The sequence below is a fragment of the Piliocolobus tephrosceles genome, chromosome 13 (genome assembly GCF_002776525.5).
Source record: "Piliocolobus tephrosceles isolate RC106 chromosome 13, ASM277652v3, whole genome shotgun sequence".
Taxonomy (NCBI): Eukaryota; Metazoa; Chordata; class Mammalia; order Primates; family Cercopithecidae; genus Piliocolobus; species Piliocolobus tephrosceles.
Genome location: NC_045446.1, coordinates 67,846,177 through 67,872,423, shown reverse-complemented (window position 1 = coordinate 67,872,423; position 26,247 = coordinate 67,846,177). Strand labels below are relative to the sequence as shown.

The 26,247-nt window shown below is 37.5% G+C and overlaps 1 protein-coding gene across 1 annotated transcript in view; it reads left to right on the top strand.

The window, feature by feature from the left end:
* RSF1 (remodeling and spacing factor 1) overlaps positions 1-26,247 on the top strand; it is a 159,646-nt gene that overhangs the window by 94,099 nt on the left and 39,300 nt on the right. Inside the window, exon 5 of the mRNA XM_023209328.2 lies at positions 3,012-3,166. Coding sequence (XP_023065096.2) covers positions 3,012-3,166 — 155 coding nt within the window. The remainder of the gene's footprint in view (positions 1-3,011; positions 3,167-26,247) is intronic.

Here is a 26,247-nt window from a genome sequence, read left to right as displayed (position 1 = left end):
CGCCTGCCTTGCCCTCCCAAAGTGCTGGGAACCACCACCAGCCATGTGTGACCACTTTCAAGTAGAATAATCTTTACAAGGTTTATCCATGTAATATAAATCAGAACTTTATTCCTTTTTATGGCTGAATAGTATTTCCATATGTAGATATACTAGATTTTGTTTATTCATTCTATTCTTGTCTTGGAAAGAGTAATTGGAATTAGCCATGGGGAACACATTCCAGGCGAAGAGAGCAGAAGTGTAATCAGTCACCTGATATCCTAAGAAAGCCTGGTATTTTGGAGGGATATATCTGATTTAACATGCCTGAGAGAAGAAATGGTATGGAGAACAGAGAACAAGTGAGGGAGGGGTAGCAAAACAACTGGATTGTTGTTAGGATCCTTAGTCTAAAAGATTCTGTAGATAGTGTTACGAAATTTGGATGTGATTGGCCGGGCGCAGTGGCTCACGCCTGTAATCCCAGCACTTTGGGAGGCCAAGGTGGGTGGATCATGAGATTAGGAGATGGAGACCATCCTGGCTAACACACTGAAACCCCGTCTCTACTAAAAAAATACAAAAAAATTAGCTGGGCATGGTGGCGGACGCCTGTAGTCCCAGCTACTCGAGAGGCTGAGGCAGGAGAATGGCGTGAACCTGGGAGGCAGAGCTTGCGGTGAGCCAAGATTGCGCCACTACACTCCAGCCTGGGCCACAAAACGAGACTCCGTCTCAAAAAAAAAGAAAGGAAAAAAAGAAATTTGGATGTGATTTGAAGGAATTCATAAAAATTTCCTCTAACTCAGATTTAGGATTTTTTTCATTATTCAAAATAGGAAAAACCCAAAGATGGGTAGTTTTCTGTTTTCATATAATAACCACTACCTTAGGCTTGTGTTTAAACACATTAAACAGATTAAAGGCCTTTTAGGGAGTTGTTCTTTAATAAATTTTACTGCTAAATTCTCTTTTTGCTTAAAGTAGTGGAAGTAGGCCGGGTGCAGTGACTCACGCCTGTAATCCCAACAGTTTGGGAGGCTGAGGCAGTCAGATCACCTGAGGTTAGGAGTTGGAGACTAGCCTGACCAGCATGGTGAAACCCCATCTCTACTAAACATACAAAATAAATTAGCCAGGCGTGGTGATGGGTGCCTGTAATCCCAGCTACTCGGGAGGCTGAGGCAGGAAAATCTCTTGAACCCAGGAGGAGGTTGCAGTGAGCCAAGATCCTGCCATTGCACTCCAGCCTGGGTGACAAGAGTGAAACTCCATCTCAAAAAAAAAAAAAAGTAGTGGAAGTAATTGAAATAGATTTTCCTAGCAATATTAGCTCCCTTACGTTTTGAAGCTTTTTAAAATTGGTATGTTGTGTAACTTCAGTATACTCTTCAGTTCCCATCATGACTTTGAGAAATAACAAATAGATTGAGCCATTTGTTGTATATGGAATCCTCTTTTTCTTTTTTTTCAACATGGAATTCTGAATGGAATATGAGAAGTAAAAGCATAGATCCTTAAGTTAGAAGAAGGTTGTAATGAAATTAGGGGACTGGATCTTTGCCAAAAGTAAATAAAGTCTCTGAGTCTTAATTTTCCTTTCTGTAAAACGGAGGCAAGACCAGACAAGACAAAACATCTAGTCTTACCTTTTGATATTAGATAATTAAAATTCTAGACTGTGTATTGTATATGCTTATATGATATGTATGAACAGGTATGTTTCATTCTCATGCATTGTTGTCATTTTAATTTCTGATTTTTATCTGTGGCAATTTTACTGCTTTCTTCAGAAGAGCAATTTAGTAATACTCAAGAGAATCCATTCTTTTATAAATCAGAAAGCTGAAGCCTAATGAGGATATATGACTTGTCCAGGGGCTCTTTGGAATGCAGAGTTCCTACTCTAAAGCAGTAGAATCTAGCTGGCATAGAATTGGAAAGGGAGAGGAGGGTAGGAGGCATATGTGTGACATGACAGATAAGAAAAAGAGTCATTTCATCTTAACAGTTTTCACTTTGCGTTAGAGGTATTTACATCACACATTGAGAACACAAATGGGAGGATCTTGTTGCTAATTAATAACCTAGTGGCACATCTAGAACTAAGTTTCCCAACTCTTAGTCCAGAGTCGCTCTTTATCTTCAGCGTTATGCACTGCTTGTCTGAGCAAGAAAAATATCCAAGTAAGTTTTCTCAGTTGTAAGTGGCATTTAAATTAACCATACCACACCTTTGTTTTTGCTAGTAAAAATATGGGATTTTATTTGCCAGATATAGGGATGTACAACTGTAGTCCTAGCTACTTGGGAGGCTGAGGTGGAGGGCCTTAAGCCCAGGAATTTGAGGTTACCTTGATCCAAGATCAGGTCACTGAACTCCAGCCTTGTTTTTGTTTTTTGTTTTTTTTTAAGTAGAATTTATACGTTAGACTCTTATTTATTTAGAATGTTCTGGTATTGTTGAATCAGTTATAAACCATTATTAACAAAATAAAATCAGCTACCAATATTTTTTATGTTTTTAAATTGTGTTATTGGAACTGGTGTTTTGCTGTAATTATTCAGAAAGTTCTGGATCTTAATTTTGTAGCAATATCAAATGCTGTTATCTCTGAAGGTAGAAAAGAATTATTTCCAAATGAATCAAGAACAAAACAAAAAATACTTTTGCAATCAAGTTTTACATTGATTTCATCTCCTTAGAGATTACATACTACTTTTAAAGTTACTAAACATTGATTTTTGTTTAATTTTGTTCCTACTTTTCTTTTCAACCAAAGAGATATTCATTGTCATTCCAAACAGTAGAGGGGAAAATCTAATATTCCTCTCTGAAGAACAGTATATTTTAATGTGTTTTTCTTAGTGCTTTTAAAATTCAGGATTAATTAGGGCTAGCTGTACCTGTGTTTTTGATGTTCTTAATGTATTTTTCTTTTTTATTTTAATTTCTATCGGTATTATTCAGAAAGTTCTCTAGAGCAGGAAAAAGATTTTTATGCTGTCTTATTTTTTTCCTTGTTTAGAAATCGAAACGAGTTGGCTGAGACTCTTGCACTCCTGAAAGCACAAATTGATCCTGTACTATTGAAAAACTCTAGCCAACAAGACAACTCTTCTCGGGAAAGTCCCAGCTTAGAGGATGAGGAGACTAAAAAAGAGGAAGAAACACCTAAACAAGGTTTTTTTTTGTGTGTTTTGTTTTGCTTTGTTTTGTAATCTCTTCTATATTCTTCCACTCCTCTTCCCAACTATATAATTCTGAATTTCTATCTCAATTTGAATTGGGAACCTTCTTATAAAAAGAGGTTGATTTTTTCCTTAATTTAAAGAAAATGAGGCCAAAAACATCAAATATGTTGCTCTTTTATATAGAACATTTAAAGATATCTTAGTAAACAATGGTCAAATCATCAAAACATAGTATTTTTTACTAAGGAATGTGAAGACATTTAATGAACTTTTTTATTGTGGCAAAATATAACATAAAATTTACCATTTTAACCATTTTTAACCATACAGTTCTGTGGCATTAAGTACATTCATATTGTTGTGACGCACTCATCACCACCATCCATCTCCAGAACTTTTTTGATATTTCTCAGTTAAAACTCTGTATGTTTTAAACACTAAACTGCATTTTTCCTTCCCCTTAGCCCCTGGCATCTCTCATTCTGCTATCTGTCTCTTATGAATTTGATCATTCATATCCGAGGAATCATATAATGCTTGCACTTTTGTGACAGGCTTATTTCATATTAGCATAGTATCTTCAAAGTTCATCCATGTTACAGGGGTCCCCAACCCCCGGGCCAAGGACTGTTACGGGTAACCTGTTAGGAACTGGGCTGCATAGCAGGAGGTGAGCAGGGACGAGTGAGCATTACCACCTGAGTGAGCATTACTTCCCAAGCTCCACCTCCTGTCAGATCAATAGCAGTATTAAATTCTCATGGGAGCACAAACCCTATTGTGAACCACTTACGTGAGTGATCTAGGTTGCACACTCCTCATGAGAATCTAATGCCTGATGATCTGAGGTGGAACAGTTTCATCCCAAAACCATCCCCCTAGCCCACCTCCTGTAGAAAAATTGTCTTCCATGAAACCGATCCCTGGTGCCAAAAGGTTGGGAACCACTGTTGTAGTGTATGTCAGAATTTTCTTCCTTTTAATAATAATAAATTATTGAATAATTGTCCATTGTATGTATATACTACATTTTGTTTATCAATTCATCCATCAGTGGGCACTTGAATTGCTTCCACTTTTTGGACATTGTGAATAATGCTGCCATGAACTGGGTGTACACATATCTTTTGAGTCCCTGCTTTCCCTTCTTTTAATCTAGAAGTGGAATTGCTGGATCATATGTGGTAATTCTGTGTTTAATTTTTTGAGGAAGCACATACTGTTTTCCACAGCAGTTGCATCATTTTACATTCCTTCTAGTAATATCCAGGGACTCTAGTTGCTTCCCATCCTCACCAACACTTGTTTCTGTTTTTTTTTTTTTATAGCAGCATCTCATTGTAATTATTAGTTCCTATTGACAAGTGATGTTAAGCATCTGTCTTTTCAAGTATTGACCATTTGTATATCTTCTTTGGAAAAATGTTTATTCAAGTTCTTTGTCCATTTTTTTGGGGGGGTTAATTTTTTTTATGCTTTGAAAACTCTTTAAGTCTATGATAATTGTAATTGTTAAACCTGATTTCGATTGAGTTTTCTAATTTGCTTAACTAGGCAGATCAAATTCTAACCATTCTAGGAAAACAGAGCCAAGTCCTGAGCTCTCCAAAAGGAAAGAAGCCAACTGAAATTTTGACCAACATCTTTTTAGTTAATGTTTGTTATTGATAAACCTTTTAATGACAAGGAAAGGAATTTGCTTTCCTTACCATGTTTTCTTTGCTTTTAGTTTGCTTCTACTATTAGAACCTAAAAATAGTGTGTTATTCCTTTATTTGCTGCTCTTAGGAAACCATTTATAGAAAGCATTCTCTATCTGCAAGCATTGCTTGTAAACAAGGAATTATGCCTTTCTGTGTAGTATATAATAATGTTCCTATATATTAAGCATTTTTTAGCTGAAATGTTGATTACCGTCCTTCATTGCTTATGTGGTTTTATTTCAAATGTCTGTGGTGGTTTTATTTCTAAGCCCAATTTCTGCTTTGAAGAATTCTTTTTCATATGCTAAAGTTAAACTTACAGACTGCTTTAGGAAAGCTTTTTTTTTTTTTTTTTTTTCCTTTGAGACAGGATCTCTCTCTCTCTGTCGCCCAGGCTGAAGTACAGTGGTGCAGTTATTGCTCACTACAACTTAGAACTCTTGGGCTCAAGTGATCCCAGCCCCTCAGCCTCTCCTAAGTAGCTAAGACTACAGGCGTGTGCCATCAGGCCCGGCTAGTTTTCCTTTTTTATTTTTTGTAGAGATGGGGTCTTGCTCTGTTGCTCAGGCTGGTCTTGACTTGGCTTCAAGCGACCCTCCTGCCTTGGCTTCCCAAAGTGCTGGGATTACGGGAATGAGTCATTGTGCCCAGCCATGCATAATAATTTTAAAGTAGTCTAAAACTCCTATTGAATTTCTATTCTTTTTTAGTAGTATTTTCCAAGGATTAGTTCTAGGTTTAAACTTAATATTATTTGTTCATTTCGGTCATTCATTCACATATTTTCTTATTCCCATACACAATTAAAATCAAAGCCAGAGAAAATGTGAATTGGAAACCACTGTCAGAATAATAGAAATTTTAAGAGGCAATTATTTCTAATACAAGACCTCAAAATTGACACTGATCTTGAAGGGAGACTGATTGTGTAGTTTAAAGTAGAAAGAAAATCAGAACATACTGTTTTTCTAGTTAAGCTCTTCCTAATAGTTAATGCTAAAGTTTATTTGTGGGGCCTTATGGTAGATAATGGGGGATTTCAACAACAACAACAGCTAACATTTATTGGGCACATCCTGTTTTCTTTGCAGTCTACCAAATGCTGCATATGGATTTTCATTTAATCCTCATAGCAACTCTTTGAGGTAACTACTATTATTATTTTAATTTTACAGAATGAGGAAATTAGAACATTTATAATGTTGCCTCAGGTCATATACATAATAAAGTATCAGAGTCTACATTTGAAGCCTGATCCTTCTATAGTCTGTGCTCTTAAAGTGGTCTAGAGTAGTACTTCTCAAACTTTAATATGCGTGGTGTTCACCTCAGGAGTTTTTTAAAATACAGAATCTGGTGAAGTAGGTCTTGGCTGTCTGCTGATTGGCTGTTTTAACAAGGACCTATGTAATGCTGATACTGCTGGTTAGAGGACCACATTTTGAGTAATAAGGTCATCTCCTAACTTCTGAAACAAATACACCAAAGGCTGTTACACACCTGTTTCTGAAAACATTTCTCAATGAATACTGATGTTATACCTCTTAACACAACTAAGAGAAAATGGTCTGTGAGGGATGGCATCTCTTGAAAAAGTAGAAGAGGAGGAGCAGGACATTTCATTCTCTTTGTTTTTCTGTCTTCTATTTTTATTTTAGAGACAGTCTGACTCTGTCACCTGGGCTGGAGTGCAGTAGTGCAATCAATAGTACGCTGCAATCTGGAACTCCTGGGCTCAAGTGATCCTCCTGCCTCAGCCTCCCGCATGGCCGGGACTATGGGTGTGCGCCACCATGCCTGGCTAATGTTTTTTAATTTTTAATTTTGTAAAGACATGGTCTCACTTTGTTGCCCAGGCTGGTCTCAAACTCCTGACTTCAAGCAATCCTCTTGCCTCAGCCTTCCAAATTTCGGGATTATAGATGTGAGCAACTGCGCAGAGCCTACCTTCTCTTTTAAATAAGGCTTTTCTGCTTCTCTTTCTCTAACAACAAAATGTTTCTTATTAATGCATTCATTCATTCATTCATTCAGTGAATACTTACTGTGCACCTTCTCTGTGTTAAGCATGATTTTAGGCATATAGTTTAATAAAGAAAGACTAAAATCCTTGCTTTTATAAAGCTTACACCATAGTGGATAAAATAGTAACACATAAACCATTTACTATGTGCCAATACTGTTCTAAATGTTTTGCCTGTATTGTCAGATCATTTTCACAACAAACCCTGTTTAGTAGTATAATATTATTACTTCCCTTTTTTCAGATGAGGGAAATTAGATAAAGAGTTATTTCAGTAATAGCTTGTTAATGGCAAACCTGATATTCAAAACTAGGCAGTCTGTCTCCAGAGTCCCTGTGCCCTTTTAATGCTGCACTTACATACAATTTCAGCCCCCAAAACCCTGCCTCTCACCCTTGCCCTCTCAGATGTGGTTCTTGTAGTCTATTCCATGGCAAGACCAAAGAAATATGATTCTGTTCTGTCATTTTTATTCTTTTCGGATATAAACAAACATTACCCTTGGACTGTGTTGAGGGATCAGGGCCAAGTGGGAAGGAGTAGGTCAAAAGCCAGAAACAGTCCTGGGGAATGTCTAACATAGAGTGTTGAAGCAAAATGTGACAAAAGTTAAAAATTAAGCATGGTTGGATATTTGCAAATTGGGCAGAAAGAAATAAAAATAAATAGGCACTGGAGAGGGAATAAACAGCCACTCTTATTCTGGTAGCTAAAATAGATTTTTCTTTAGTCATTAGTTAAATTGTCATGCCTTGTATCTTAACTCAGTAAGATAAGTTTTTTATTTTTGTATGGGTGCTAAGGAGAAATGTATTAACTGTAAACGTGGGCAAAAAAATGAAAAATGACAGCAAGTGGCCTGGAAAATGGTGACACCAACTAAATAATTAAGTTGAGTTTGTTTCAAAGGTAATTAGAATTGCCTTCTGAAAGTCTAAATTTGCTAAACTAACATTCAGAATCTCAGTCTGGTCTCTCTCTTTTTCTAGCTCCTGCTTTTTCTTATATGAGTACTGGTTCCAGATCATTTAGATGCTTTTGTTTTCTCCATATGTCTTGGGCATTCTCTTCTGTGTCTGCATGCTGTTTCTCTCCCTCAGATGTTGTCTCCCCAACTCCCATGAAAGTCTGGTTATACTTCAAGGACCATCTGAAACTTTATTTATACTATTTGTGTCCCACTTATATTAGGGCTAGTCATGGCATCCGACTTGAAGCTCTCAGATACTTTTTGAGTTGTTATTCTCAGACTATGGTAGATTTCCAAGTAAGTGTTTGGTGTCATTTACACCCTTTTATGGGAGTTTAAGATCCAGTGTCTTAATTTAGGTGATAAACTACCTGGAAGGTATTGTGCATATAAAACACCATGGAATTGGCCGGGCGCGGTGGCTCAAGCCTGTAATCCCAGCACTTTGGGAGGCCGAGACGGCGGATCACGAGGTCAGGAGATCGAGACCATCCTGGCTAAACGGTGAAACCCCGTCTCTACTAAAAATACAAAAACTAGCTGGGCGAGGTGGCGGGCGCCTGTAGTCTCAGCTACTCGGGAGGCTGAGGCAGGAGAATGGCGTAAACCCGGGAGGCGGAGCTTGCGGTGAGCTGAGATCCGGCCACTGCACTCCAGTCCGGGCGACAGAGCGAGACTCCGCCTCAAAAAATAAAAAAAAAATAAAAATAAAAAAAATAAAAAAATAAAACACCATGGAATTTAATATATACTTTCTCTCTACATTGGACACTGTATTCTAATTTAGAAGGGACCAAAAAGTTAAAAAGAAACTTTACGGGGGAAAAACAAAGTTGAGGAAAGCTTAACTAACATTTAGTTTTTAATTCTACTAATTGAAAGAAGATTGTCCTTTTGTTAATTTTTGTAGTCATGCACTTCTGCCTACAGGTGATCAGATAAGATACCGTTTGAGAATTTCTTATAAAGAATAGAATTTACAGATTGGCAGCTCACAGACCTAGTTTGGCCCAAAAACTTGTTTATTTTGGTTTCTGCAGTGCTGCTTTGTTTTTAAAAAGCTAAGATAAAATTCACCATTTTAGTGATTTTAGTATATTCACAGCATTGTGCAACCATAACCACTAATTCTAGAACATTTCTAGCACCCCACGAAGAAACGCTACCCACTTAGAAGTTACTTGCCATTTCTACCTACCCTCATCCCCTGTAAACCATTAATCTACTTTGTCTTTATGGATTTGCCTCTTTGTAGCATTTCATAAAAATTAGAATCATACAGCATGTGGCTGTGTGTGTCTGACATTTCCATTTAGCGTAATGTTTTTAACATTACACTACCATAATGTTAAAAACATATACTAAATATTACAACATACATGTTGTAGCATGTATCAGTACTTCATTCCTTTTTATGAATGAATAATATTTATTTGTATGGATATACCACATATTATTTATCTGTTCACTTGATGGACATTTGGATTTTTCCACTTTTTGGTATCAATAATGCAGTGGTGAATGTTAATGTACAAATTTTTGAGGGAACATATGTTTTCATATGACTGATTTTTTAAATGAAGTTGCTGTCAACATCTAAAATTGAAAATTAGAAAAGTTGTCAACTTTGGATCATCATTTTTGTATGTCAAAAATACTCTGTAGCTGAGTAATGGTTGTTTCTATTTACGTGAGATTTATATTCCATTTTGCCATACTCCTTTCTTGTGCCCTCTAAAATCGGGCTTAGTCTCACGTGCTTAGACTTATATATTTTTTTCTTACAGTGTAGTTAACATGAAAATAAGATATTTATTGTGTTCATGTCTTTATCAATTTTAGAAAAACAATGACCAAGAATTATTTCAGAAAAAGGAGAGTTGCTAATTGTTGAAATAAAGTATGTCAGTATATTTGTTTTTTTGTATTTATTTATTTTTAGAGTCAAGGTCTTGCTCTTATTGCCCAGGCTAGAATCTAGTGCCACAATCACAACTCACTGTAACCTCCATTTCCTGGGCTCAAGGGATCCTCCTGCCTCAGATTCCTGACTAGCTGGGACTACAGGCACATGCTACCATGCCTGGCTACTTTTTAAATTTTTTTGTAGAGACAGGGTCTCACTATATTGCCCTGTCTAGTCTCAGACTCCTGGCCTCAGCAATCCTCCCCCCTGATCTCCCAGCATGTTAAGATTATAGGTGTGAGTCACTGCACCCAGCCCAGTATAGTTATAGTAGGTAGATTAACTTACTGATGATTTTCCTTTGATCATTATTAATGTGATGTCAGATATAAAGCTTAAATTCTATGTGGCAAAATAATATAACTTAATGTAGTCTATTAGTCTGTTCAGGCTATCCATAACAAAATACCACAGACTGAATGGCTTAAAACAATAGAAATTTATTTTCTTGGTTCTGGAGTTAAAAGTAGCAAATTTGATTTCTGATGAGGGCTTTTTCCTGGCTTGCAAATGACTCTTTTCTCTGTATGTGTGGAGAAAAAGCTATCTGTTGTGTGTTCCTCTGATCCTATAAGAGCACCATTCCTGGCCGGGCGCAGTGGCTCACACCTGTAATCCCAGCACTTTGGGAGGCCAAGGTGAGCGGATCACGAGGTCAAGAGATCGAGACCATCCTGGCTAACATGGTGAAACCCCGTCTCTACTAAAAATACAAAAAATTAGCCGGGCGTGGTGGCGGTCACCTGTATTCCCAGCTACTCGGGAGGCTGAGGCAGGAGAATGACATGAACCTGGGAAGCGGAGCTTGCAGTGAGCCAAGATGGCAGCGCTGCACTGCAGCCTGGGCAACAGAGCGAGTCTCCGTCTCAAAAAAAAAAAAAAAAGCACCATTCCTGTAATGCTAAAGTCCCCCCACCCCCACTTATGAGAATTCATTTAACCATAATTACCTCACCAAAGGCTCTGTTTCTAAATACAGTCACATTGGGGATTAGGGCTTCAATATATGAATTTGTGGGGGACACAATTCAGTCTGTGGCATGTAATATTATGAAACTATTCATTGTAAAAACTATGATGGTTAACATAAGATACCTGAGGAAGAAATTGGGAGGGGGAGGACTGATATGTTTAAGGAGATTTATTTTTGAATGCTATGATGTGCAGCTATATATTCTTAAGATAAAAATATTATGTGTATCAAAACTTTTTTTTTTTCTTTTTTTTTTTTGAGACGGAGTTTTACTCTTGTTGTCCAGGCCTAGAGCACAGTGGCGCAATCTTGGCTCACTGCAACCTCCACCTCTTGGGTTCAAGCATTTCTCCTGCCTCAGCCTCCTGAGTAGCTGGGATTACAGGCATGCGCCACCAGGCTCAGCTAATTTTGTATTTTTAGTGGAGACGGGGTTTCTCTATGTTGGTCAGACTGGTCTTGAACTCCCGACCTCAGGTGATCTGCCTCCCTTAGCCTCCTAAAATGCTGGAATTACAGGTGTGAGCCACCATGCCCAACCAAAACTTTCTTTTAATTTTGAGTTTGAGTGCAGCAAAAAAGCATTTGTATCAAACTGGAATGAGTATTTGCATATGTAAGTACAATTGGCAATACTCTTGTTCATAGTGAATAGATTACTAGTAATAAATGAGACAAGATAGTAAATCATTTTTTATATTTTCTGTTGTACCTGATGAAAGCATAGATATTTATGATGTTACTCATAATGATTTCTTTGTAACTTTGATGAGAAGTTTAATATGATTGGAGATAAAAGAACTCACTTCCCTGTATCGTTATCTAGGGACTTTTTTGTATTAAAAAAGTTAAAAGTGGAACATGGCATTGTCATGGTAAACTTGTGAATTGGATAAGCTCCCATACATGAGTCAATGTGTTGATTAATAAATGAGCTACACAACACAGTATTTTTCCATACATTGCAGTTTTATATCTTTAGTACCTGTTGGGATCCTTCTTAGGTTTAAGTATTCAGATTCGCAAAACTACTATAGACAACACTTGGCATCAGTATACTGAGATTGATGTAGGACAGGGATCATAGCTTGCCAGCAGGAGCAATATCTAGCCTTAGGAATAGTCTTTGCAACAATTCTTACGGCCATCCAGAAGCTGTTTTCTTCCAGGTAACAACTGGAGAAACAAGTAGCTGGGATTTACATTGAGCGGGTCCAGGAACTACTCTGTCTCAAAAGCCTCATGTTCCATGGAAGCTGATATCTCTTATATCAACTCTATGGACCAAAGTCCCAGGATTCTCACTGCATTCAGGAGGTCCCAAGGGTGACACCTTTGTTCTGTATTTATATATATTTTTTATTCTAGATTGCAAGGTTTAATTTTTTTTGGGAGGGGTGTCCAGGCTGGAGTACGGTGGTGCGATCTTGGCTCACTGCAACCCCCACCTCCTGGGCTCAAGTGATCCTCTAACCTCAGACCCCCAAGTAGCTGGGCCTAAAGGCACAAGCAACCATGCCTAGCTCATTGTTGCCTTTTCTGTAGAGATAGGGTTTCACTATGTTGTCCAGGCTGGTTTCGAACTCCTGAGCTCAAGTGATCCACCTGCCTTGGCCTCACAAAGTGCCAGGATTACAGGCATCGTGCCTGGCTGGGTTTAAATTTTTTAATTGACAAAGAAAAGTTGTATATATTTATGATGGAATATCTCAAACTAATTCCGTTTTGTGAACTGTCTAAAACTAATTACCATATGCATTGACTCACAGACTTATCTTTTTTTGTGGTGAGAGCACTTAAAGTCTCCTGTCCTAGCAATTTTCAAGTGTACAGTACATTGTTGTAACTGTAGTCACCATGTTGTACAGTAGATCTCTTGAACTTATTCATCCTAACTGAAAGTTTTTATCTTTGACCAGCATCTCCCCACACCTTCAGTCCCTCATAACCACTATTCTACTATGCTTCTGTGAGTTCAACTCTAAGATTCCACATGTAAGTGAGATCATGGGGTATTTCTTTCTATACCTGACTTATTTCACTTAGCATAATCTCTTCCAGGTTTATCTATGTTGTCACAAATGACAGGATTTCTTTCTTTGTTAATGTTGAATAATATTCCATCGTGTATATAGATCATATTTTCCTTATCCTTTCATCTGTTAATGGACACTTAGGTTGATTGCATATCTTGGCTATTGTGATTAATGCTGGAGGGAACATGGGAGTGCAGATATCTCATTAACAAACTGGTTTCATTTTCTGTGGATATATACCCCGTAGTGGGATTACTGAATCCTGTAGTACTTATATTTTTAGTTTTTTGAGGAACCTTCTTACTGTTTTCTATATGGCTATACTAATTTACATTCTCACCAACAGTGTACAGGGATCGTCTTTTTTTTTTCTTTCCTCATTTTTGCCTATACCTGTTGTGTTGTCTTTGATAATAACCACCCTAACAGGCATTAGGTGATATCTCTTTGTGGTTTTGGTTTACATTTTCCTGATGAGTAGTAAGATTGAACATTGTTTGATACTTGTGGGCAATTGCTAGAAACTTACGGATGGGGATCCAAAGTTTCTGTACTGAATGTATAATAATGCACTAACCAAGCATGGTGTTGCACGCCTTTGGTCCCAGCTACTGGGGAGGCTGATGCAGGCTTGAGCCCAGCACATTGAGGCTGCAGTGAGCCGTGCTCACACCGGCATACTCCAGCCTGTGCGACAGAGTGAAACCCTGTCTCAAAAAAGGAAAATAAAAGTACTATTTTTATTGTCATATAAAACATTGTTTTGGCAGGGTGTGGTGGTTCACGCCTGTAATCCCAGCACTTTGGGTGGCCGAGGTGAGAGGATCACTTGAAGTCAGGAGTTCAAGACCAGCTTGGCCAACATTGTGAAACCCCATCTCTACTAAAATTACAAAAATTAGCTGGGTGTGGTGGCATGTGCCTGTAATCCCAGCTACTCAGGAAGCTAAGGCAGGAGAATTGCTTGAACCCAGGAGGCGGAGGTTGCAGTGAGCCAAGATTGCACCACTGCACTCCAGCCTGGGTGACAGAGTGCAACTCCCTCTTTAAAAAATTAATAAAATAAAACATTGTTTTACTTTAAACAAGTATAGGGAGACTAATAAATACAGATGTTATTGTTACAACATTATGATATCTAAAAGAGTTTCCTTTTATAGGAATAAAAGAAAAGATACTCTTTATTATCACCATCTGTCTTTTACATCACGTTTGAGTTAAGTAGAAAAAATGACAGGAAATACACTGACGTTTGCATTTCTTTCTCTTACTTTTTTGCCATGAACAATAGGACACAGACCATAGTGCTGCTGCTTTTTTTTTTTTTAAGAACTTAAATAATGTTTTTAACTCCTCTATCATTCCCAACAATTTAAGAACTTTTTTAAAGAGATAAGGTCTTGCTCAATTGCCCAGGAAAGAATACAGTGTCATGATTATAAATCACTGTAACCTTGAACTCCTGGGCTCAAGCAATCCTCCTACCTGAGCTTTCCGAGTAACTGGGACTACAGGCGTGTGCCACCATGTCCAGCTAATTAAAAAAAAAAAATTGTTTTTGTAAAGATGAGGTCTTGCTATGTTGCCCAGTCTTAGACTCCTGGCCTCAAGGAATCCTCCCACCTCAACCTTCTAAAGCAGTGTGATTACAGGAGTAAGTCTTTCTTTTTTTTTAAGACAAGATTTATGCTCTGTCTCCAGGCTAGAGTTGAGTGGCTCAAACATGGCTCACTGCAGCTTTTGCCTCTTGGGCTCAATCAGTCCTCCTACCCCAGCTTCTTGAGTAGCTGGGACTACAGGCATGTGCCACTATGCCCAGCTAATTTTTATATTTTCTGTAGAGTCAGGGTTTCACCATGTTGCCCAGGCTGGTCTCAAACTCTTGTGCTCAAGCGATCTGCCTGTCTCAGCCTCCCAAAGTGTTGGGATTATAGGTGTGAGCCACCACGCCTGGCCTATAGTGCTTCTTATGTGAAAGATTTTTCCTTTTTGGGGAAGGAGGGAGGGAAGAAGGGAGGAAGGAAGGAAATCTTTCATGATTGGAGGAACTGTTGAAGTTGGTTTGCTCTGATTTAGTTTGTTATGGTTTGAATTAGAAGGGGAAAATTCATCATTCATGAATTTTGGAAAGTAATAGTGGTGTGGATTTTAAGTCTCTACAAATTCCCCCATAAAAGGAACATATTGGTGGTAATAACAAATCATATAGACAAAATCTACAACAAAGGTCTTAAAGATTCTCAGGTACTATGGGCCTCATGAATTCTCAATTCTCAACACCCAAAGCCTTTCCAGGATTAAGCTCCACACTGACATGAAACTGCTGGGCATAGGCTCCAAATTAAGTAGGACAGGGACAACAGGACAAACAAAAAGAAGGTTCAAATAAAATTATGGGAGAGGAATAGAGTTAGGTGATCTCATAAAGTACATTGCTTTGAGTATTTCACAGAAATAACAGGGGAACTCTAAAGTTATGAAATTGGAAAAACTATCATAAAAATGACTTTTTTCTAAAAGTTTAGGGAATCTACTTGTACGTAAAACCAGACAACTAAAAGGGAGAAAGTTCAAATCTCCTGGGATTATAAGAACAAAAGAGAACAAGAAGCAGAATAACATCCCTACAGACAATGAAAGCTTCTCAGAAAGACATGCCCATCAAACATGAAAACTATAATAAGTGGTAGGACTCGGAAGAGTTAAATTTTAAAAAGACTAAGATAAACATCTGAGTCAACAAACATAAGAATTAATGCCTTTACAAAATAGAAAAATAGAAACCAGGGTATTTGTAAAAAACAAAAAGAAACATAGGATATAAGGATTTGAGAGAAAATGCTATACTGAAAATAGCCAAAGAAGATCCAAGAGATGTGTGTCCACAAAATAGAAAAAGCGGGGAACAGATAAATAACTAAAGACTATGTTGGAAAACACTTTCCTGAAGTAGATGGAAACTCAGTGCAGACCAATCAACATCAAGACATTTTCTAGTAAAGTTACAGGGCTTTGAAGAAAGTAATACTTTGGGTATCCAGACAAAAAGACCAAATGACTTACAAGGGAAGGAAAATCAGACTGCCTTATGACATCAGTGTTTTATGCCAGAAGAAAATGCCATAATGTATTTGAGAGACTCTCAGCAGGGAGAAAATGTCCGCCAGGGACTTCATGTCCAGCCAATGTGACTTTCAGATAGACTGCAGATAAGCTGTTACCAAAATCTATAATCTCTTTTCCCATGAGTGTTTTGTATAGGAATCTTGTCATGAATAAGCTTTAGGTAGCCAAAATGACTAACAAAACATCAGTAGTAGGTGATAAAGAAATAAATAAAAGTTTAATCACATGTATGAGTTAGTATACCTGCATATTTGTGTTTATGAGAGGAATCTAAGAGCAGTGACACCCCAGTAACAATGAACACAGCCTCCAGATTTTGATTTCAAAATGTCATTCTCCTGTAAGAGGAACCAGAGCTCCTTAGAGAAGAGATTGATCCCAAGAACAAGCAGGGAAAACACAAGATGAGCCTGGAATGTCTGGTAATGCTGGAAAATAAGGATGTGCTCAAAAAGGGATTTGGGCATATCATTAGGACATAGGTGCCAAGTGGAAGGAGTTTCCCAATATTGAAAGCAGTAAGAGTTTTAGTAACAAAATATATAAAGATAGATAGATTTTAATCCATAGAATAGTATCTATGAGTTCAGACTTATATGAGTACAATTTGAATAAATAAATAAAAGTGAAGGGTCATCTTTTCTCTGCAAGTGAACATCTGTTAAAACATGTAGATGTAATGAGGGAAGTAGAAAATCACCATTAAAAAAATGCTACAGTAATAATTGTTGCAAGCAAGATCCCTGATAGATACTAAAATTACTGGGTGAAAGTTTGTTTAGAAGCAGGATATTAGCATAATTTCAAATTATCTCCCCCAAGATATTTAACTGTTACAAAGGTGAAAATGGTAATTTTACAGTGAAATAACCCCAGTTAACATCACCTTAACCAAATAGTTCACCTCACCAGTAAGATGTTGTATTAGTCTGTTCTCCTGCTGCTAATAAAGATACACCTGAGACTGGGTAATTTATAAAGGAAAGAAGTTTAATGGACTCACAGTTCTGCATGGCTGGGGAGACCTCATAATCAGGGTGGAAGGCAAAGGAGAAGCAAAGGCATGTCTTGGCAGAAGGCAAGAGAGCTTGTGCAGGGGAACTCCCGTTTATAAAACCATCACATCTCTTGAGACTTACTTACTACACGAGAACAGTATAGGGGAACCACTCCCATGATTCAGTTATCTCCACCTGGCCCTGCGCTAGGCACATGGGGATTATTACAATTCAAGGTGAGATTTGGGTGGGGACACAGCCAAACCATACCAGGTATATTGACATCATGTAACTCTTTATACAAAGCACAACATAACTGTTGTGGAATTATTGTCAAAAAATTCCACATTAGATTGTATAACCTCAATCTAATCTAGAGAAAACACCAAACAAGCCCAAATTAAGAGATATTCTACAGAATAACTGTGTCGGGGTCAGAAGAGACAAAAAAAGAATGAGGAATGGAGGAGACTAAGGGTTGGAGGAGACCAATGAAAAAGAATACACTGAGACGTGGATCCTGGAATAAAAAAGGACATTGAAAGAAAACTGGTGAAATTTGAGTAAAATATGTTTAATAGTATTTTACCAATGTTAATTTTCTGTTTTGGTAATTGTACTCTAGTTATGTAAGTTCTTAACATTAGGAAAAGTAGAGTGAGAGTGCACTTGAAGTTTTTTTTCTGTTTCGTTTTTTGTTTTGTTTTGTTTAAGAAGGACTTTTTGCTCTTCTTGCCTGGGCTGGAGTGCAATGGCTTGATCTGGGATCACTGCAACCTCCACCTCCAGGGTACAAGCAGTTCTCCTGCCTCAGCCTCCTGGGTAGCTGGGATTACAGGCACCTGCAACCGCACCCGGCTAATTTTTTGGTATTTTTAGTGTAGACAGGGTTTCACCTTGTTGGCCAGGCTGGTCTCAAACTCCTGACCTTGTGATCTGCTCGCCCCAGCCTCCCAAAGTGCTGGGATTACAGATGTGAGCCACTGCACCCAGCCACCTACTGTATCATCTGTGTCCTTGAAAACCAGGATTTTCAGTGTGGGGGAAAAGCAAATAATATGTAAGCTAGAAAAGGTTAAGAAAACACGAACTATCAGAATGAACTCATGAGTTTTGTTTTGCCTTTTTTTTTTTTTAGTTGAAAGTGTGTGTGTGTGTGTGTGTGTGTGTGTCCTAACCCTGTTTACTAAAAAGGCTTAGAAACATTGGTCAACCCAGTACCTGTGAGCATCCTCAATGCCCAGATTGTGGTCTTGAAATACAACTTCCCAGTAAACTAAACCAATTTAAAAATCGGAAAAATGGTTGATTTCAGTTCTGCAGCATGATAAGCTCAGAATCATCTTGTCACTCCAGGTAATAAGGAGGTTATCAAAGTCGTGTTAAAATGACTCAAGATAAAGAGTCAAACACTTATCCTTCCTTTTGTATATGAACTTTACCACTGTGTAACAAGATAGTAAATGAGTAAAGCACTCTTGTTTTTATAAAAGTATTCCAGCTAGTCACAGATGAATGAATGATTGAATGGGAATGTCATCATTTGGAAATCGCTAATAAGTTAAAAGATTTTATATTGAGCATCAACATCTGCTAATAAAAAGAGAAATAACCAGATATCATATGCCTGTTAATAAAGAACTCCCCAACACCAGATAAGTAGTTTTGTCACAGAAATTGAACCTGAATCTGTTGAAGTGATGATTCACAGGATAAACAAAAAACAGAGGAACATGGGAATGTAGTCTGCAGTGTCTAGAAACTGTAGGACAGTGGATTTAGTGTCTTGAACAAATAAATTGCAAGAAAAACAAGGGATAGAGGGGATAACATTAACGTATCCTTAAAAAGAAAATAAACTTGTGAAAGTAAACTATCAACAAAATAAGGAATAAGTTTAAGAGATATGTACTATGTGATGACTAGTTAGTAACACTGTATGCCTAAAATTGCCAAATAGATTTTAAGTGTTTTCACTACAAAAAAAAATTATATTGTGAGGTAATATGTATGTTAACTAGCTTGATCTAGCCATTCTACACTGTATTTATATTTCAAAACATCTGCCATATTTACAATTTTTACTTGTCAACAAATTTTGTCTGCCATATATACAATTTTTACTTGTGAACAAATTTTAATTTAAAAAAGTCAGAATAATAGTTATTTTTGGTAAAGAAGAGAATTTTTTTAACCTTAAAACACAATTTTAATGTTTTTTTAACAGAATTTTATAGTCATAAAATAACATTGATTTTAGAAACAATATTTTTATAACAGTATTTTCTTCCAAGATTCTATTTTAGAGTTTTGTACTTTGAACAGTTGATTCCTTAATGTTATTGTCCATTAGCCTATTTTTAGATTTTTCTAACTTGGCTTGAAAATGAAATGTGTCATTATATTATGGATTGTGGGGTTTACGTAATTTCTTTTTTTTTTTATTATACTTTAAGTTCTAGGGTACATGTGCATAACGTGCAGGTTTGTTACATATGTATACTTGTGCCATGTTGGTGTGCTGCACCCATCAACTCGTCATTTACATTAGGTATAACCCCCAATGCAATCCCTCCCCCCTGCCCCCTCCCCGTGATAGGCCCCGGTGTGTGATGTTCCCCTTCCCGAGTCCAAGTGATCTCATTGTTCAGTTCCCACCTATGAGTGAGAACATGCGGTGTTTGGTTTTCTGTTCTTGCGATAGTTTGCTGAAAATAATGGTTTCCAGCTGCATCCATGTCCCTACAGAGGACACAAACTCATCCTTTTTTATGGCTGCATAGTATTCCATGGTGTATATGTGCCACATTTTCTTAATCCAGTCTGTCACTGATGGACATTTGGGTTGATTCCACATCTTTGCTATTGTGAATAGTGCCGCAATAAACATACATGTGCATGTGTCTTTATAGCAGCATGATTTATAATCCTTTGGGTATATACCCAGTAATGGGATGGCTGGGTCATATGGTACTTCTAGTTCTAGGTCCTTGAGGAATCGCCATACTGTTTTCCAAAGAAGAGAATTATTATTGGAAAAGGCACGTGTAGCTCCCTTGGGGTAGCTGCTAAATTTCTTTTTCATTTTTGCCTTCTACTGTATTAAGCTATGCATTTGTTTTGTGTGATTTTCTTTGCTATACTTAATCATTAAAAAATTCTTGATACCTTTGTCAAGTAAGTACCATGAAATTTTAAAGTTATAAAAGAATTGTCACTGGTCAGGTGCAGTGGCTCATGCCTGTAATCCCAGCACTTTGGGATTAGCTTGGCATGATGACGCTTGCTTATAATTCCAGTTACTTAGGAGGCCTAGGCAAGAGGGTCGCTTGAGCTCAGAAGTCTGAGGTTATAGTAGGGTATGATCATACCAGTGCACTCCAGCCTGGGTGACAGAGCAAGACATTGTCTAAAAATAAAAAAAATTTAAAAAAAGAATTGGCACAAATTCAGATCCCTTTATCATACAGCGAAATGGTGCAGGCAGCTTGCATAAAATTTTCCATTATGTGCATCTTGATAGTATCAAATGATAATTTCAGTATTTGAACACATTTTGGAAACTGTTAAGTCTGTTGACATTTTCAAAATGGTGAAAGTTTCTTTGGCAAACAAAACTTCAATTGCAGAAATATACTCTTAGACACAGGTAATATTTCACCTGTCATATTTCACTCATTTCAGTCAACAAATATTTATTGAGTATGTGCAATTTGTCATGCACTATCTTCAGTATTGCGAATGTAGCCGTGAAAAAAATCAAATTTTTCCCATCATAGAGATTACATGTCGTAATTATCAAACAATAAACAAGATTAGTAAATAAAATATACAGTATAGATGGTGATAAGGAGGTATAGAGGGAAAATAATTTGGGGAAGAAAGTGGGACATAATTTTAGACTGAGTTGCTAGAAAATGACTTATTGAAGAGTTGGTACTTAAGTAGAGTCCTAAAGGATCTGAGAGAGCAAGCCATGCAAATACCAGAGAAAAAGGACTTTTATGCTGACAAAAACAGGCAGGACCCCGAGGTGGGGCAAGCCTACTTACTTACTATGTTAGAGCAAAGATTGACCAGGGTTTATCTTCCAAATCTGACCTGCTACCTGTTTTATTAATTAAATTTTATTTATTCATTTAATATTTGATTGTCAGTGACTCCTTTTTCACTACAATGGTAGACTTAAGTAGTTGTGACAGACTGCATGGCTTGGGAAGCTAATAATATTTTGCTGATCTGTTTCATAGAAAAAGCAAAGTTATCAATATAGCTGAAGCAGAATGAGTGGGGACTATTTGTAATAGGGGAAAAAAGAGGTTGGGCAGGTAAGGCTCTGGAAGAGTGGGGAGAAGGACATGCCAGTTGTACTGGGCCTTGTGGTTTATTGAGAATTTTGGTTTTCAATATGAATGGCCATGAAGAGTTTTTATAATTAGTTATCTTGCAATAATCCTTTAACTATTCTTGTTTCTGTCATCATTCACTTTAATCTGTTGTCAATACTACAGCTAGTGAGAGCTCATTAAAACAAGTGAGATGATGAAACTTTGATTAAAACTCTTTCTGAGTAGGCTAGAGGATATGAAATGCAAAACATTAAGTAAGGATTGGCCTTAACTTAAAATAGATATCACTGGCTTTTTTTTGATTTTGGGGATTTTTTCAGGACAGAGTTTCACTTTGTTGTCCAGAGTGGAGTGCACTGGCGTGGTCATGGCTCACTGCAGGCTCAGCCTCCCTGGGCTCGGGTGATCCTCCCACCTCAGCCTCTAGTATAACTGGAACTACATGGAACTACAGGTGTGCGCCACCATGCCTGGCTAATTATTTTTGGTCGAGACGGGTTTTGTTATGTCGCCCAGGCTGGTCTCAAACTCCTGGGCTCAAACAGTCTGCCCACCTTGGCCTACCAAAGTGCTGGGATTATAGGCGTGAGCCAACATGCCTGGCCCAAGGTACCTTTTCTGAAGTGCAGATCTGATCCTGTCACTCCACTCCCTGCATTAAACACACTGGGTTTCTTATTTATGTAATTAAAAAGATATTACATGTTCACTATAGAAAACTTGGGAAAGTGTAAAGCAAAAAATAAAAATTGGTTGTTATCCTATTATCAAGATGCAACAATACTGTTGACATTGTGTTCTGTTCTTTCTAGTCATTATTCTAGGCATGATTACAGATTTATTGGTTTATTTATGTGAATTAGGATTACATGAAAAATGCAGTTTTATTTTCTACTTTTTGCATTTAACATGCTACCATGATAGTTTCCCTGTCTTTGAAAATTTCTTTAATGAGGTTTCCAGGTGTAAAGCAAGCACTCAGTAAATATGTATTGAATAGTTATTGAATGGTTTTACCTAATTTATGCTAATACTACCAATGTATGAGCATAATTCCTTTTGCCATATCTAGAAGCTTTGAACATTATGACTAAATAAAAACTTTGCTGGTTGGTTAAATTAAAAATCTCGCTGCTTTTTGAATTTTAATTTCTTTGATTACTAGTGGAGTTTGAACATTTCAGCCGTTGTATTGTTGGTTGACATCCATGGCTAATTTTGTTTTGGGATCTTTAGTTTTAGCTTATATTTTAAATGATCTTTTAAGTAAATGCATTTATTAATCCTTCAGTGCAGTATACCTTAGCATCTGTTAAATGTGTCATGTCCTTGCCCAAATCTCACTTTGTAAGTTGGTGAAATATCCTTCATAGAATTTTTAATTAAATATTGCTTTACAGTCTACATAAGACTCCCTGTTAGTAAAAGCTACCTCATGAAAAGTATTGATGTTATTTGCCAGCATTTAGACTAGAATTTGTTGCCATTTCAGTTTATTGAATTTAGTCAGCACATGTTTGAGTGTCTTACTGCAGGTGAATAATCCATGATTCTGCCCCAGAGTAGTTCATAAGACTGGTAGGACACATAGGTTTGTAAATAAAGAATTATAATTCTGGGCAGTAAGTGCTATTATAGAAGTCTGTATAAAGCAATGTGCAAACACAAGACAAGGAGCCGTTAATTCTTTATAGGGAAAGGATCAGATAAAATTATAAAATGGAGTGATATTTTAACTGGGCTTGAAGGAGGTAAGATCTTGCCTATAATATGATAATATTGGCAAACATTGAGTGCTTGCCTGGTATTACTCTTCTGAAGGCCTTATATGTAGTATTGTATGCAATCATTGGCAACCCAGATTGTGCCTGTTATTTTAGTTGTTTTACAAATTAGGAAAGTGGGTGGGAGGAGGATCAGGTTCAAAACACTACCTATCAGATACTATGTTTATTATTGCCTGGATGACAAAATAATCTGTATGTCAAACCCTGGTGACACGCAATTTACCTGTGTAACAAACCTGTGCACGTACCCTTGAACCTAAAGTAAAAGTTAAAAAAAAATTAGTAAAGTGAGGAATCTTAAAAGGTACAAAATAGCAATTGCTTACTAGGCAGAGTTAACAGAGTAAAACAAAAAAGTGATGGCAGCTTTGGGAAACAATTTTCCTATGTGGCTGAAGTTTGTGGTAAAAAGACGGGCCAAGTAATTAATAATAGCTCCCAAGTACTATGTAAAAGTACTTTGCATGCTCCATTTTCAAAAATTCCCCTTAGATAAAAAGAAAAAAAAATCCTCACAGTTACTCCTTGAGGTATAGATATTTATGTTTCAGTTTTTTAAAGAGTTTAGAGTCTAAAGAGACTTAGAAAGTTTCAAGTAATTTTCTAAAGGTCCCACAGCTGGCCAAGGTGGAGGTGACACAAAAGCGTTAAGGTTTTTCTGACTCTTTGAGAGTCTTATTTTTCTTTCTTTCTTTTTTTCTTTTTTTCTTTCTTTTTTTTTTTTTTTGAGACAGAGTCTTGCTCTGTCGCCAGACTGGAGTGCAGTGGGGCAATCTCAGCTCACTGCAACCTCTGCCTCCCAGGTTTAAGCCATTCTCCTGCCTCAGCCTCCCAAGTAGCTGGGACTACAGGCCAACACCACCCCACCCTGCTAATTTTTGTATTTTTAATGGAGACGGGGTTTCATCATGTTGGCCAGGATAATCTCAATCTCTTGACCTTTGTGCGACCCACCTTGGCCTCCCAAAGTGCTGGGATTGCAGGCGTGAGCCACCGCACCTGGCCAGGAGTCTTAATTTGTAGTGAAGTAGTTCAAATAAAAAATAGTATAAAACACTTGTATATCCTACATTTTATTTGTGTGGTGGGTTTTTTTGTTTTTTTGTTTTTTGTTTTTTGAGACAGGGTCTTGCTTTGTCGCCCCAGCAGGAGTGCAGTAGTGCAATCATAGCTCACTACAGCCTTGACTTCCTGGACTCAAGCAATCCTCCCACGTAGCTGGGATCACAGCTCCTTCTCCAGGTATTGTGTATAGAATCTGGACCCAAAGAAGGGAAAAGGGCAAAAGGCACCAGTCAGCTGACTCCTTTCTCACCCACGACTTCCTCATGCATGTCATTGGTCATAACTGGATCACATGACTCACAGCTTTAAGGTATTTGAGGAGGCAAGTGCCTTCCTGAACAAAATTCGTTCTGTTTGTAAGAAAGAAGAGGAGAATAGATAATGGGCAGGCAACTCGTAGTGTCTTCTACTGTTAACTTATATAGAATATTCAATGTATCATTACAGAGTGATTCTGCTAGGGGTGGTGGAGAAAGCACATAATAGTGATCAATAAATATTTATTGAGTAAATGAATGAATCACTTTTAAAAACCCACAGTAGATACAACTTCTCTTGAGTCACCTCATTTGTGAAGAAATGTGATGCTGTGTTCAGTTTTTGGAGTGAATTTTTCCTTTGGTCACTTCAAATGTTATGCCTCTTAAACTCGTTTATGTGCTCTTTTACAACTTTCTTTTGACAAACTTTGGGAAAATCCTTGTGTCACTGACCTTTTCACTAATTTTTATAGTGCTTAAAGGTTCATATTCTGTCCTAGTTCTTCGTTTCTCTGTACTATTTTGGAAACGTATTTATTTAATTTAGAGGAGCTAGAATATTAATTGTTGTCATTTTTTTTTCTTAAAAGAACCAAGCCGGCCAGGGCGGTGGCTCACGCCTGTAATCCCAGCACTTTGGGAGGCCAAGGTGGGCGGATCACCTGCGGTTGGGAATTCGAGACCAGCCTGACCAACATGGAGAAACCCCATCTGTACTAAATATACAAAATTAGCCGGGCATAGTGGCTCATGCCTGTAATCCCAGCTACTTGGGAGGCTGAGGCAAGAGAATCGCTTGAACCCAGGAGTCAGAGGTTGTGGTGAGCCGAATCACACCATTGCACTCCAGCCTAGGCAACAAGAGCGAAACTTCGTCTCAAAAAAAAAAAAAGAAAAGAAAAGAAAAAGAACCAAGCCAAATACACAAAAACCCAAGAATTTAACATTTTTGGAATAAAAGAAAAATAACACCAGTGGAGAACAATAGTTGAGGTTATTTAGTCCAGCTGCTTTATTTATAGATGAAGAAAGATCAGTGAGTTTGTGACACATCCAAAGATGCATTAGTTAACATGAGAAGAATCTTGAACCTAATGTCATTTCTTGTTTTATTTTGCTGTGTTATTACTCAAACCAAGATCAGTTACCTGCGAATGAAAACGTAAGAGAAATCTACTGAAGAAACTGAGAAACTTACTTTACATTGGATCAGGGTCATGATGAGATCTTTAGATACTTTCTGAACCACAGAATAGAGATAAAAAATACTAACTTGTGTTTAGCGCACACTTAGTATTGGGTTGAAGTTTTTTTTGTTTTGTTTGTTTGTTTCTTTTTTTGAGACAGGATCTCACTCTGTCACCGATGCTGGAATGCACCCAGGCTGGAATGCAGTGGCATGATCAGGGGTCAGGGTTAACCTTGAACTCCTGGGCTCCAGTGATCCTTCCACCTCAGCCTACCTAATAGCTGGAACTACAAGCACACACCACCATGCCCCAGCTTTTTGTATTTTTTATAGAGACAAGAGTTTCACCATGCTGCCCAGGCTGGTCTCAAACTCCTCAGTTCAAGCAATCCGCCCAATTTGGCCTCCCAAAGTGCTGGGATTAAAGGCGCAAACCATTGCACGTGGCGGTTGAAGTTATTTTTAAAGATAGTAATCAGTATTTTAACTGTTAAATAAGGTGTTCATTTGGTTAAATTTCCTGATGTACTAGCTAATCTCATTAAATGAGAATTTATCAAACCTGTTTTATCAGTGGGAAAGAGAAAACATACAAATTAGGTAATTACTGTCATTTCTGTTTTT